Source organism: Sinohyriopsis cumingii, chromosome 6 (assembly GCF_028554795.1).
Source record: "Sinohyriopsis cumingii isolate HCF-2022 chromosome 6, ASM2855479v2, whole genome shotgun sequence".
Lineage (NCBI taxonomy): Eukaryota > Metazoa > Mollusca > Bivalvia > Unionida > Unionidae > Sinohyriopsis > Sinohyriopsis cumingii.
Window position 1 is genome coordinate 143,562,844 of NC_142966.1, and position 16,553 is coordinate 143,579,396.

A 16,553-nucleotide genomic window follows, 5' to 3' on the forward strand; every position below is an offset into this window, starting at 1 on the left:
CATGGTACAACAGAGGGGTTGTGCATGTTATCTTCCTCATGTGTTTATGTAAATAATCAAGGTGATGAAAAGAAATCTGTCAAGTCTAAAAACAATACATTGCATAGTGCCATGTCTAAAAAATCAATCAAAACTGTCCTGTGTTAGGCCTCCTCAAAAGGGGCCTGAAAGTGGTCGACATACATATCAACCATATCCCCCTGCACTGAATGAGGTTCGATTAATGTTACAGCAAACTAGATCAGTCAATATTCTGGTCTACGTGAAACCTTTCTCTCTGATACTGATGATTTGGCTCTCCAAATACAGGGTTTCAACTTTGAAAGAAATGATAGGGTATCCATGGGGAGTGGGGGTGTTCTCTATGTTGACAGTTCCATTAGTTATAACAGATGTGTTGATCTAGAGCAGGGGTCTCAAACAAGCGGCCCATGGGCTGTATGCGGCGCGCCAAGCTCTATCCTGTGGCCATTGAAAATGCATCCATGCAGCAAGATGGTTTGAGTTTGAGACCCCTGATCTAGAGACTATTGGGGTGAAGAGTATCTTGATCTAAGTAACAAATGCCCAATCAAAGCCAACACCCTTACATTTGGTTTACAGGACACCTAGTTTGGATTGAGAGATTTGAGGATCAAATTCAGAATGCCTTAATAAAGGAAGATTGAGAAACAATCATATTAGGTGATTTTAACATTGACTACATGAAAACTCCACCATTAACATGGAAAAGAAACTCTGAAACCTATAACTTTATATGCAAATAATTAACACCTCAACTAGAGTAACACACAATAGTGCTACTTTCATTGATCATGTTTATAATAATAAATCTGAAAACATAAAAGTGAAATTAATGTGCCAGTAAATGCATTAAGTGACCACTATCTGGTTTGTATAACTAGACATGTTCCCAAGTTGTCTAAAAATGGTCACCACATTGAAATAAAATACAGGTACTTTGATGATGAGAAATTCAAAACGATTTATTTTGCAACCCCTTCCACTCAGTTTGCAATATAGCTGATGTCAACACTGCCTTAGACAAATAGTATCAGATGTTCAAAGCATCCTTAGACAAGTATGTGCCAATAACAACAAAATGGGTTAACCACCAAACTACATCCAAGATCAATGAGGCTAGGCACCTATGAGATAATTTCCATAAGAAAAAAGAGATGAAAATTATAGAAAATAAAGCTGAGCACCTGATAGATAAATCAAAGGAGAACTACTATAAACAGGCTATTGATGAAAGTAAGAGTATTAAAACATTGTGGAAGCTCATCCACCCAAGAACAGCTGTTTTTCCCCTAGGCTTAAGCAAATTGATAACATAAGAACATATGTACAAGAAAGGCATTGCTGAAATGTTCAATAATTTCTTCACAAGCATCTCCAGTAACTGTATTCAGAACCAGACTAACATCCCAATTGAGTCTGATGCTCTTTTAAAGAGCTAAAAATATCCTGATGATAAATATGTGTCAGTAGCTGATGCTTTTGATATGCTCAATAAGTTGAATGTTAATAAATCCACAGGTCCATGGATTCTAAAAATTGTTGCACCAGTAATAACAAAGTCGTTGATGCATATGATTTTCATAAAATTAAGTATAATTAGTGGCAATTTTCCAGATACCTTGAAATGTGCAAAGGTTACACCTATCTTTAAAAATGGAGAAAAGAAGTATCCTGGGAACTACAGATCAATATCCAGTCTACCTATTTTATCAAAACTATCTGAAAAGTAAGTAGTCATGCGGGTCTATGAATTTTTTAAAATTTACTCTATTTCATAAGGCACAATCAAGATTCAGAAAGTACCACTCATGCCAAATAGAACTTACCAAATTAACCGATCTTTCACAACAAAAAATGGATAATGGTTCTATGACTAGGATTGTTTTCCTTGATTTCAAGAAAGCTTTTGATCTCACTGATCATGAAATTCTGCTACAAAGCTGAACTGTTACAGATCTGACAATCCTTCTTTAAACTGGTTTAGATCATACTTTTACCAAAGGTCTCAAAAAGTAAGTATTGGCAAAATTATCTCACAAACTCAACTGATGGACAGTGGATGACAGACCATAGCATCAGCTCTACTATTCTTGACCATTACAGCGACAAATGAACACCAATTCCCATGGGGTAATGGTCAACATAAAGTATTCTCATTTAATATTACATGTTATGCTTATGAGCAGGGTGTGGTTACCTCTGCAGTCTTCTAATTATGATTCACCTGCTGGAGGTATCCATTTAGAGCAACAAAGGATGGGGATGGTGTGGGAGGACATGTGTGTCAGATAAATGTATAAGAAACTTATAATTATTGTTTAGCACTTGAATACCTGTAATGCAGGGATTGTAGACATATAATGACATAATATAATACAAAACAGGTGTGGATCTTCCCCTATCCTTGCATAAAAAATTCCTTGGAAAAAGGATGAATGTTACAACTACTCAAATGCAAAAGTATTACTTTACAACTTGTGTTTATTGGTTTTAAAAAATGGCCCCAAGTCCCTGTAACTGAAATGACTGCTGAAATATTATGATGTGATGAACCAGAGATGTATTCACTGAATACAAAGGCCCCACCATCCACCTACTGTACCACTCAAAGTGCATGAGAAACTATATGTATGGAAAACAAACTAGTCATTGATGTGTTTTATATATAAATCAATATGACTTCATTTTGGCAAGATAACAAGGTACACACAAAGTTGCATACCTCTGCAACCAATAATGCCTGAGAAATCAACTTCAGTGCAAAACTGTACAAGTCACTGAATAGCAAGAGAGAGAGAGAGAGAGAGAGAGAGAGATCAAAGTGACCTCACTATGGATGATGACACTGGGCCCACACAGTTTCATGCCGGTGACCAATAGAGCCTAAGAATGAAGTGCAAAACATGACCAAAGTCAGATAAGAAATCTAAACCAGCTACATACTTTTGATAAGATTTAATATTGTATTCATGAAGACACATCCAAATACTAAGCTGTATGACACTATGGCAAATCATGCCAGAGAAACTTAATCCAAGTCAATGAAACATGAAATATAAGCAAGTGAACAACTTTTTGTAAGATGATGATTGTATCAATATGCATCTACATGACTATGCCTAAAATACTGACCTAACTTCACCAAAGTCACAAAAGCACCCAACCACATGTCACAGTGCAGTAATTTGGGTACAGTGATGTTGTACCCTCAAAGACACAACTACCGGTAGATACTTTGCATGCTACATGTCTCTGGGACAAATGAAACTGACATAAATGACAACAAAATTCCATCAAAGACAACAGAGCAAGAAAATTAGGTTGCAGTGATGGGCTTTTCGTTGACGTGTGGTACTCTAATAATAAAAAACAACTAGATGAAAAGTTGTCCATATATATGAAACTTAACAATCAAAAGAAAAAGGAACATACTACAAAACCCAACCAAGGTGTGATAGATGGACAGATGGATGAATGGAAAGACAAGGGTAACACTATATACCCCTTCCACATTCATAAGGAGGCATAACATGTAAGTTATAAAGAGTTTAATGCGTAAATGCAAGTTTTGTATGGCCGCCTTATTCTGCAATGATTCACACCTAGCTGACTATCAAAACTGGGCAAGGGTAATGGCCCAATAAAATCCTTATCAATTGTATTTCATATATTTCTTTCCACATTATTCTAACATTAAATCAGGGCTCATTCAAATAAACACCACTCACTGAAAACTATCAACTCTTCATTAGAATATCTTCTCCACTTAATTCATTAACCTCAGGGGCCCTGAGTGGCCGAATGGTCTAAAGCGCTCACCATTACGGATCACTGCCATCTCACCTCTGTCTGCGTGGGTTCAAGTCTCGGGCTCAGCTAATGTGAGTATGTGAGAAAGCTTGCCTGTAGTTTCTCATGGGTCGGTGGTTCTTTCCAGGGTTTTCCCTGGTTCTTCCTCCACAATTAATACTGACCGCCATGTATAGCCTAACTTGTGTTGAAAAATGGTGTTAAACTACAACAACAACATTAACCACAGATGCTATGTCTACATGGTATGAGATTGCAACCTACTTCCGAGCTCTGTACCATCAACATCGATTAAGATACATGTACAACAGAAAGTGGGTATTATTACAGAAAAGTGGACAATGTATACAATGATAACAAATAATGTGGACTTTCTACTTGCTTCACAAAATACAGCACGAAAAATCTCATTTTAAGCCAGAAATTACCAGTTGTTGGAAGTGGAGTCTGTGTCAAGATTGTAGACTTTTAGGCCTCTGATCTAGAGCAGCACAGTCCAAACAGGTGAACATTTGCAGCATGTATGACAAGCTTGAGATTTGCAGTAAACAATGGCCAGGACATGAAAATGATGGGTCCAAATAGAAAAAAAAGTTGAATTTTCAGCCTTCTGCGCATGCACAAGCAAAACAGCCAATCCAAAACAATGCCTTTAACACATCTAGGCATCTGGCTAAATGAAAATCTCTTGGAAACAAGTGTATTTGGATGTATTCAAAGGAAAGCCCATTTCAAGCAAAAATGACAAGAATCTCCAGAGGTTAATAAGTAGGTAGCCCAGCTTTCAGAACCTCAACCTTGATTATCTAAATTAGCTCTCTGGCAATGTTTTCTGAAACAAAAATAACAATAACAGCAGCAATGACTTTATGTACTGAGGGTGAGATGACAAGTTGGTTGAACTACTTCCTCTACACAGTTGCCATCTATCATTTGAATATTTATAACAAGGAATACTCAAAGATTTTTAAGCATCTCTCTTTCTCTTTCTCTCATATCTTCTTTGACTAAATTAAAATCATATTTCCAAAAGAACATAATAAATTGTAAAGTATGCAGTAATGTCAACTTTTGCATCATGCCACACTAAGAGTCATACAGTGATGATCTGTATCACTTTCCTGAATACATAATAATGGACTGAGAGTTAATGGATCCCTGTTGTCAGAACATATCTATCCATTAGCAAAACAAAATTACCAAACCCATTTTCAATGAATATATTAATACTAATGGTTTGTCATAATAACTACTGAAAACTGAAACAGCTTCATAGGCATTTTCAATAAATAACTTTCTTCCATGCAAACTACCCATACATGGAAAAAAAGCAATAACTACTATACATGGTTTAGAATAAACACATTACTTGAATTTGCTTCACTTTTTTAAGCAGTGATCATAACTCTTGCAGGAGAATCTAGCTGGATTCCAGAGTCTAACTCTTTAATCCAAGAGCCAATCCGTCTTTGTGAAAGTAAGAGAGGTAAAACACAAGGCAAACCTGCTAAAAGGGACATGGGATTAGCAATAAAACATGACATGTGCATAATTTATGTATGCAAACCTACTTACACAAACATGTATTTCATTTATATATAATAAAAAAAAACAGATGGCTTAAAAGCTGTTTTTACCAGACTACATATGCATAAAAGTTTTTGTATGTACCTGGTAACAGATTTTCAAATATGGATCTACAAAACAAAGTTTCAGATTAAAGAAACCCATCTGTTATCTTGGAAATGGGTCATATACAGTTGCTATAAATAGAAAATTGGGAAAGTACACAGATCTACGATGGACAAATTAGCTCTTATGCTATTTTTAAGCAGCAGTCTGTTTTAGAATATTCGAAAAAAATTATAATGAGCAGAATTAAAGAGATAATAATATTAATGACAAACAACTTTTCATTGCTTTATTTTTATATTTCAATGTGCTGGAGATGAGTAATCCAAAAACTAGGTGGAAAAAAGCATAATGATTATGCCAAATGCATAATGGCTGGCATGCATTAGAAATTAAATTATTTATTGCTACGGATGTGTACAATGGTGGCCATGTACTAAATTGTGTTAAGAAATGAGGATGTCAATCTTAACACATAACAGGATAGTATACAAATTTTTCAACACGCCCAGCTTTCATTATGACATCACAGCATGCAATATTCAATCCAGTTTGTACTGGATCACATCTTGAAGTTGACTTCATCCAAAAATGCCCATGTACATGTATTTTAAATTTGCTATTATATATTTATCAGGGTGTGTATACAATGACCTTCTGATGAATAAGGATGCAAAAGGATCAAAATCAAGTGAATAATTACCAAATGTATTTGAAATAAAAATTGAAAAATAGTACACCCATTACTGAAATAGTTGGTACTGAACACCTACATGACCTGTATGACTTGTACTTCAATGCAGGTCACCTGTTTGATGTGGGATGCAACACAATTACAATATTTAGTGCCAAGGCAACTGGAGTAAAGTGCCCTACCAAAGGTCACAACATGACCCAGATTCATCCAATGGTAGGTCTCAAATCCACAGCCTAAAGTCTGGCATGTTAAGCACTGAGCAACAACAGTTCTGCCCTATATTACTTGCTGCTTACAACAGCACCAGGCCTATTCTACATCGATGGGCATACAGGGGGTAGTTTTGAGAGAAAACAATTTTTAAGTGGGAAATGTAGTGGTCTAAGCATAAATTATTGTTTACAAATGTAATTAATGGCTATGCACTGGACAATATTCAATATTTTTATTTAGTCATCTCGAAAATACCCCAAAAGAGTCCCTGCATGGCTGAGTGGTCTAAAGTGCTCACCTTTAACACTCACTGCCACCTCACCCCTGTCCATGTGAGTTCGAGTCTCAGGCTTGGCTAATGTGGGTGGGTTAGAGTCTCAGGCCTGGCCAATGTGGGTATGGATATGCTAGTAGCTTCCCACGGGTCAGTGGTTCTTCACAGGTTTTCTTGGGTTCTTCCTCCACCAATTATACTAGTGGGCATGTATAGCCTATCCTGTGCTGCAAAATGACATTAAACCCAAAAACAACTACCCTGAAACATATATAGTGGTCAAACTAACAATGAATTTCAGAAATATGTTTATCTCTTTGTATTAACAGCTAACAGTGAAAAGTTATTAAATTTGGACTTCACTTACCCAAAACTTTGCCTAACAGATTGTATTTGTAGCATAAACTAATTAGGCTACAAACATATTAAAGGTCATTTATGGAAATAACCATTAAAATGTTAATTTTCATGATTTTTGTAGAATATTACAAAACTGTTTCTGCAGTGACATTTACACACACATACCACAAAACTCCTAAAATTTACCTTTGAATTAATGGTGCCTGTGTGCAAAATTACTGACTACATTACCATCTACTAACGCTCAATTTACTGCTTTATGTCAATCGGCCACTAATGTAGGAGTATATTGATTGCACTCATTTCAGGTCAAATTTATGGATTTGGTGCAATATACAATCTCAAACTGTAATCAGAAACAGGAAAAGGAATTTTCTTTTCCTTTTTTCAATTTCTAAACCAAGACTCACACAAAAAGAACTAATCAATAATACTGTCAAGCTGGGAAATATTCCTGCTCATTTTAAATTCATTTCCAAGCATACAACAAACAATCAAATAATCATGAAGCCTTGCAAACAATGCAAAAATGTGTGTGTGATTTGGATTTTTAATGTAGCTTTTAATAATTGTTCAGTCATATCGCTATGATGTCTGCAGTGTGACAGTCAACAATGAAAGAAAAAGAATTAAGACATACATGTACCATTTAGGTAATCATTATGGAAAAAATAAGAAAGTGAGCAAGTAAGCAAGAGATAGAAAGAGTGAAGAAGAAAAATTTTGAAAAACAAGTCACCCTTTTATTCGGTACAGAAATCTGAATTGCGAATGTGTATCTTCATTTAACATTTGCTCTGCATATTTATCATAAAGAAATAAAAGCAGCAAATATAAAGCTGAACATGGCAAACATTTGTGGTAAGAGATAAATGATTACATTTAAATGGGACATGATCTCCATCTACCATTTTGAACTGAAATTTTTAACGAGTTTTGACTGTCACTTAACAAAACATAGGGATCTAATGTTTTATTATCCCAGTGTGATTATATAATATGTAGATACAATGAGACTTCAGTTCTGCATTTGAATGGATAGCATTTTCATAATCCTTTGCAATCACTGTCATCATTTTCTTTTTCTTTTGATTTATTGATGACCATGTCATTTTAATTTAATCTGCATAGAATCAATCACTGTTCATTTTAAAAGAAACTATTGCAAACTCCCTTTACTATAATCTCTATGTTAGCGAGTTCTGTGTTCTCATGCTACATAACTTCCACATACATAGCAGAGACAGGTCATAAATGAACATTTCAACACAATTATTTGTACATGATGCAACACAGACGTTCAAATCTGTCCTAATATCCACCTCCACAAAGCAAACACCTGGTCAGTATAACCATTCTAATTTCCCCATGGCAAATTTCCTACATAAGTGGCATGTGTATGTAACAGTCACATGCTTTCTGCTGTCAGTGACCAAGTGTTTCCTGACCAAACAATGACTTCTCCCGTCTTTATGCTCTTACTGAAGCATATCACAGTGACCACTCAGTCTATGCAAATTAAACGTTTCTTTCACGAGGAAGGCACTGTTTAAATAAAGAAATAGCACTATATCAATCTGAAAACATTTCTTTTCTAGCTTGTATTCACCTTATTCCAGCAACATTGTCAACGTAACTCAATTATGTCACTTATGTTATGTTAATTCAAAAGCAAGGCAGCTTTTATCATTAGGGTAGAGGGTCAAAGCAATCTTTCCAAGCCTAATTTATCCAAGTTGGCTGACCAAAGAGTCTGTCATGCTGTCCAGTCAAATCAAGAAGCTGTCAATAAATAGTGAAATTAGTATTTTGCATAAAACAAAGAACAATGATTATTTAAGTCAGTAATGATTTAATTTATACAATGAATTAAAAGTGAGCAGGATACGGTAAACTTGAATGGAAAATAAATTAGGAAGAGAACAACATGTATACATATTTTATGATTTTGTTGAATAGTGTACATGAGTGTGTGTGATTTGGAGTTTTAACGCAGCTTTAACAATTTTTCAGTCATATTGCTATGATGTCTGCAGTGTGGCAGTTTATAGTGATATCTAAAACTAGGGCATCATCCCACAGACATGTAGCATCATGATCCACCCAGTCACATTATTCTGACACCAGACTGACCAGTCCAAATACTAACCTCTTAATGCTGAGCATCTAGCAAGGCAGATGTTGCAAAATTAGCAACTTTATAAACACAATGTCATTTTTTTACATGCCTCTCTTGCTAAATTGTTTTTGAAACTTTAATATCTTGTTTAATTGATTGCAAATCACAGTCTTCAGCTGGTAGAGCACTGGACACATCATCCAAGGGTCATGTGTTTAACACTCTCCCAGCTGCCATGGTATGTCTCTGAGAAAGATAGTTAGCTCCCATTTCCTCTCCATGATATAGTCTGTAATGTGCTAAAAGTGTCATTAAAACACAAATGAAAAATATCCTCGCATGAGCTCAAGATCAAAAGGCATTACCACAAGTAGTTGAACCTGGCAGTCTACCCCATTAAAGTTCACAAGTAGTTGAACCTGGCAGTCTACCCCATTAAAGTTCACTAACCCAAAGATTTGTTCTTTCTGCCACATAAAGGACCCAACATTTTCATAACCCCCACAAACACCAAATGAAAACAAAGGACATAACAAACACCATAAATAAATTCAGGACATGAAAGACACTTGTTTTTTAGTTTATACTCCTTTTAAATCCATCCAGACAACAGCAACAAAAACTGTATGTACCTATCTACCCTACACTTTACTTTAAACTAGAACCACATATTTATATTTTATTTGGTCAAAGTAACTAAACTCATCTTATTGGTTAATTTCATTTTTGTGGTAATACATGTGGTAAATTGTCATTCTTAAACCCACCCACCCTTGCACAACTGATACATTTAACAAGCGCATGAGTAGAACAGTTTACAGTACACCTACAAGTGTCACGTGGTCAACACTTTCTATCTGTGGCCCAGGTCTGTTATATTAGCTGCAATGTATAAGCAGTACCATAGCCCACCTGCTTTACTCAAGGTTCTCCTAGATGTCAAAATCAGCACAAAAGTACCCATAGTTTTACTTTTTTCTTCTTCAAAGAGTTGGGTCCTCGTAAGCAAGTTTTTTCTGTCTGTGAAATTCATTTCTGTTTTATCTATTTCTACAAAGCAAATATCTGGATACAAATCTTGTTTAATGCGAGCTATCAAAGTTTAAGCAATTATCATGGGATTAGATGATCTGCATAGGTTTGATCTTAGCAGACAAGGAGATGAAGACACTTGGTAAAAAATTTTGGTTCCTATTGATCAAAACAATAATCACATGTATGTGTGATTTGATGCCTCACTTTGATAAATATTACTCAGTTTTTATCTATGATATTATAAATCTTTAGGCAATTTTTGGAGCACCTGCATCTAAATCAACACCTACTGTGTTCAGAAAATAGTGGCAAGATTTAGGGACTTATTTTGCTAGTTGGATGAATATGAACTCCTATCATCATAAAATCAGATGTCTTTTGGTATCATGTACAGATATGCTCTCATTCTCAAGTGATTATCGTGTGTACTTTATCAATCGCAACTCAACATAATTTTGTTGGTAACCAAGCACAAGGCTGAAGATGAGCAAGGCCAAGAGAAACTTGTAGATACATAGAGTTTTGATAAAGAAAACAGTGCTAAATAGACAGAGATTTGTGAAATGAATCATGGAATAAGATATTTCTATTAGCTGAAAAATGAGGGAAAAAAAACAATGGAATATAATTAGCTTTATGATATGGTGTTGTAACTGTGGACATAAAAATGCAATGGAAATCTGTCATGGAAACATTTGTTACGTTTGTTTAATTTATTGTTCTCTGGAGATTCATTTCATTTCACCGGAAATGGGGGGGGGGGGTAGGAAACACATTTGGGAGGTTATTTTTTAATGGACTGAAATATATATATATATATATATATATATATATATATATATATATATATATATATATATATATATATATACCACATGGAAAAACTAACAGCAAAATTTAAAGAAATATATTAACTAACAAATAGTTTAAAATAATATTTTAATGGTAAAGAGATCAATGAAACAGAAAACTAAGTAAATTGCCTAAAAATTCCTCTCCCTACAAATGGCACAGGGATGGGTCACTAATAAATGTAGTCATGCTTAGGCCATGCACACAAAAAATGTGTGTCCTACTGCACTGGTTTTAAAAGATTAGGCAGGTAATTCTTTTTAGCATTATACATATTTAATGTGATTTATTTTGTGATTTTATTTCACCATGGGGCAAAACTTGCTAGGGGTGAGTCCTGACAAAAAAATAGCATATTGCAATATATTTCAATATGTCTGTCTTGTGATATGTATAACTATGTACTGGTCATTGATAACATTTATTATTCTAGTTGTTGTTGTTGTTCTGGGGTTTAACGCCATTTTTCAGCACACGATAGGCTATGTACGGCGGCCAGTATTAATGGTGGAGGAAGAACCCGGGAAACCCCTGGGAAGAACCACCGAGCCACGAGAAGCTACTGGCAAGCTTTCTCACATACCCACATTGGCCGAATCCTAGACTCGAACCCATGCAGACAGGGATGAGATGGCAGTGATCCGTAACGGAGAGCGCTTTAGACCACTCTGGGCCCCTTATTATTCTAGTACTAATGTCCTTGCTTTGTACTGTATTGAGCAAGTTTCTTGCATGTAATCAAATCTGAATAAGAAAATATGTAAATGAAATATAATATATAAAGGATTTAGAAAATAATAAACACATCAACATGAGTGAAAACTTCTACCAGAGGATTAAAAAAGTCATCAAGAGTTACAGAATTATTTTGCCAGATTAGAAAGATATTTTTGGTGAACAAACTAAAATGATTAAAAGGTTCATATATTGCAGTGCAGGACAAGGGACAAAATAAGTAATAATACATGTAATCATAAATTATCACATGGACAACTGTCTTGTTTTGATCTGAAAAATGAACCATGTGATGTGATGTGATTTTGATTTTTAATATAGCTTTAACAATTTTTCAGTCATATCGCTATGATGTCTGCAATGTGGCAGTTTATAGTGATGTCTAGCACTGAGGCATCATGCCACAAACATGTAGCATGATGTCCCACCCAGTCACATTATCCTGACACCAGGCCGATGAGTCCTAAAAGTAGCCTGTTAATGCTGAACGCCAAGCAAGGCAGCTATTAGTACAATTTTTATAAGTCTCTGGTATGACTCGGTCAGAGATCGAACCCATGACCTCCCGCATCCGAAGCTGACACTCTAACCACTAGGCCACCAGAGCAGTGAAAAATGAACAATAAAGTGAAGTAGAAATATCAATGATTCCAAACCTATAGTGGTTTCAACCTGAGAGACTAACTGCTACAACAGGCAGCTAAAATAAAATCACACAGGAACCAAGTTTGTTAATTAAAATAGCATACAACTTGATCATTGATGAAAACCCTGTGTTTACATGCATAGTTTTGAAACACTGTAAAAATAAGTTTCTCCAAAACAAGAGAGAAAACAAAATATTTAATGTGACTAAATGAAATAAAATCTTTTATAACTGGATATAAAAGGTGTTGGTTTTGTTTCTAGCATGTCAGTTTATCTAGTTGTGTTTGAAACAAAAGACCAGCAAAGGAATGTTCATCAAGGAAAATGTGAGATATAGCAGCATATCAATGTTCTCTGTCTGATTGCTGCTCTTTGGCTTGAAATAATATTTTCTTCAGTACTAAAGACCCTCTCAGAAGGGCAAGATGTTGCTCAGATAGTATCTTGAGCTACTCTCTTGCATAACTGGATAATACCAGAAACTGATGTAGATTATTTTGTCACCACAGTAATAGATTTTGTGCAGGAGGAATGGATTCCTCATCGTTGTAACTTATCAATTTCTTTTTACTTTTTCAAGAACAGTTGTTTTTTTCCACATTCATAGTAGACACATCTACAAAAATTGAAGAAAGTCCATGATTTGTTGTCTTTGATGAAAAAGAACATGCTTTTGTTGGAGTAATGCAGGAATCAGCAGACCTGGTTGAAGCAGAAACAGTCAACTTTTGCTGATGGGGATGAGTCAGAGGCATTCTGGTCTGTCTAAACAAAATTATTTGGTGAGATGTAGCTGTGCTGACATCCTCTGCTGACAAGGCTGGTAATGCTGGAAAAGGTGGACATCTGTAGCACAATCCTGATTGTGTTCCTGTTTAACTTTCATGGGCTGATTCTGTTCATACCAAGTGGATGTTGACAGAGCCAATCACTTGAAGACTTCAAAACGATTATTGTCAGGGAGGTTTTTCCTACATACCTGGTTGAAAGATCACTCACAATAGTTGCTTTAATGTCTTTCACCAATGCTGAATCATGATTGGATGTTGCTATAAATATGTCCAAGAGATGAGTCTGCAGTGGAAGAATGATGAATATCGTGGGTGTTTCTTCTGTGCACAGCACTGCTGTAATTGTCCACAGTGGGTTAAAACGTGCCAATACTTCTTCAGCATTACTGATGTCAGTTTCTGACAAGGTGGATACATCTTTGTTCACATTTTGCACCTCTCTGCTTGTTAGGGTAGCAAATACAGCCGACTGTAGTGAAGTTGCAAAAATCTTTCAATCATGTCAGCTGCTGAGTTCCATCAAGTACAAACATCTTGAATTAGTTTATATTTTGTTAAGTTCAGGAGCTCAACTTTGTCTCTAAGTATTCCTGAAGCAACTGCACCACAGTGAAAAAAAGCTGATAATTCTTATCCTCCAAATAAGTTTATTAACAACGTTGATTCTCAGGGTTGTCTGGGCAGCTAAGTTTAATATGTGTGTAGCAGCCAATATGTGGGTTACATCTTGCTTCTGATGCTACAGCCATGTTGGAAGCATTATCAGTTACCAGTGGAGGATTGGATGAAATTCCCCAATCATCAACAGCTGACAAAAGACATGCAGCAATATTTACACCTGTGTCACTCTTAGGTAGATAAATACTGGGGAGCAACAATAAATCTGAACAAATATATCTAACCTTCAAGTGAACAATGTGTTCTCCACAATGACTTGTCAAAGGCCAAGCAATACATCACTATCGACATCAATATAACCTCATTTTAATTATTTTCCAGAATTTAATAAGCTTGAGACAGCTTACAGATTTGTAATAAATACAATTTTTGCAACATTATGATAGCCCATATTAAAACCATACTGTGAACAAACAAGGTTTTAATTATGTTGTTGTCACACTTTAGAATTGCAACTGAAGGTCTAACTGTGGGAATATCTAGTTTTGCACTAGAATATTGGGGAATATAAGTGTCAGTCAACCCATTATTGTGATAATAAATGCCCAGTCTAATAGTAGATGATGATAAAATTTGTGTTAATTCTGAATGAAGCAGACGATTTCATTAAAGGTATGGTGGTCAACCAAACTGAAAAGTACTATGTAACCTGTAATAGTGACGCCCCATGATGTAAAGAGTTTCTATTATGATAACAAAATGACTCAAATAGCTTGACTATTTAAATCAATGGAATTAAACCCACTACTTGGCCATCTCATCCAGTTAATTATCTTGGCATAGACCAGCAATTACAACCTGGTACAAAACAGGTTTGTACAAGCTTTTGTGTGCTTAATGCCTAATTACACATACAATTCTGGATCAGATATGCAAAAATATTATCCAAGCTGCTTCTAGCAAAGGGCAGTTAGTGCAGCTATGATTATTATGAGCAAATGAATCACTACATGGTGGGTTCACTGCAGCTGGTTTACAGAATAATCAACATCATGTTTAATAAAAGGGTACAGACAAAATGCCCCCGGGAAAAAATCCCATGGAGCAAGGTGACAATGTATATGTACCTCTTTTCACCAGTTTTCACCTGAGCATAACCTTGTCCTGGTAGGCAAAATTCATGTTTCAGAGCCCGTAACTAAAGTCTGATGCAACACAGAAAAGTCAATGATAACTTGATAAATAGAAAAATGTCTCAAGAGTAAAACAAGCCATAGAATATGGCTGTATGCCTTTAAAGACAAAGTAGAAGGAAATTGAGGGTCATGGGTGGAACGAAGTATTTGGAAGTTACTTACCTTCTCTCTTGTATAGTATGATACAAAGGAACCTATGACAGAACGGGTCATGGTGGTAATGTGAGGTATTTTTGTCACTCTTTATGATTTTTTCCCTTCTGATTATTGTTTTTTCCTGAACATCAAGCTCGCATCGAGGACCTGTGCTTAGGCTCTTTGAAATTTTGTGCCGGCTTCCCTTGAGCAGACATAAAATGTGTGTGATTTGGATTTTTAACATAGCTTTAATATTTTACAGTCATATCGCTACAATGTCTGCAATGTGTCAGCTTAAAGTGATGTCTAGTACTGGAGCATCATGCCGCAGACATGTAGCATGACACCCAGTCACATTATCCTCACACCTGTCCGTCCAGTCCTAACACTAATCTCTTCATGCTGAGCGCCTAGCAAGGCAGCTGTTAGTAACATTTTTAGACGCAGACGTAAAGTGTGCGGGTTAAATGTTAGATCTTAACAGACAAGGAGATTAAGATGCCTACTGATCGTTTGCATGCACGCGCAATTTTACAATTTCGAAATTTAAAGATCTGCTTTCATTACGCAATTCCGTTAAGACTGACATATGAAGCTTTTTAAAACTATGACTCCACAAATAAAAGAAAAACACTATCAAACTACTGTTCATACAAAAAAAAAATATAGTAAACGCGACGTAAATGGTGTATTTTAGTTACATAGTATTATCCAATTCATTATTTCGTTGTATCGATATCAAATTATTTCCAGTAGGCAATTAGAATTTAGAGATATGAGCTTACTGGTTTAAAGATTGAATAAACTTAACTCAAACAACAGTTATAGTTCACTCTTGTCCTAATATTAGTATCATTAACTCATTCGCAGGCGGTAATGTCTCTTGAGGGTACAGTATCGCCGCGAAAGTTAACGAAGGATATACGCTGAAATTTAAAATAGAATATAAGTAGACAAAATGTGCTACCATTACCAAAGCTAAGAAAATAACCATTTTTCAAATTCAGGTCACTACTGTTTCAAAATATCAATCTGCACTAATAATTGATACCTACCCGAATATCTTCTGATACAGGAGGCCTTATAAGTCCCTCTATATCTTTCAAATGTTCTTTGTCATCCATTCCAGCAACAGTAATCTTCCATCATGCACAACACATCTTCGCCATTTTCTTTTGCAGTGAGTTACTTCCCTTAATAGGTCAGCAAGAGGTCGACTGACATCACCTTCAAAATATCCTATTAACTTTAGCGCGGAATATTGAATCATTGCGAAAGCTATTTAAAGTATCGTCCCCTCTCATTTAATCACGAAAATATATGGTAGTAATGTATTTAAGATAACAATAATAATAATAATAATAATAATAATAATAAATACTAATAATAATAATAATAATAATAATAAATA

The 16,553-nt window shown here is 35.4% G+C and overlaps 1 protein-coding gene across 3 annotated transcripts in view; it reads right to left on the reverse strand.

The window, feature by feature from the left end:
• LOC149798166 (transient receptor potential cation channel subfamily M member-like 2) overlaps window positions 1-16,311 on the reverse strand; it is a 211,945-nt gene extending 195,634 nt beyond the window's left edge. For 2 of the 3 annotated variants that reach the window (XM_089963276.1, XM_089963273.1), the window contains exon 1: window positions 16,198-16,311. In XM_089963276.1, the coding sequence (XP_089819402.1) occupies window positions 16,198-16,266 (69 nt within the window). In that variant the 5' untranslated portion in view covers window positions 16,267-16,311. Of the gene's footprint in view, window positions 1-16,193 lie in introns of all 3 variants that reach the window. The other variant, XM_089963274.1, reaches the window with a different exon arrangement.
• Window positions 16,312-16,553: the final 242 nt, after the last annotated feature.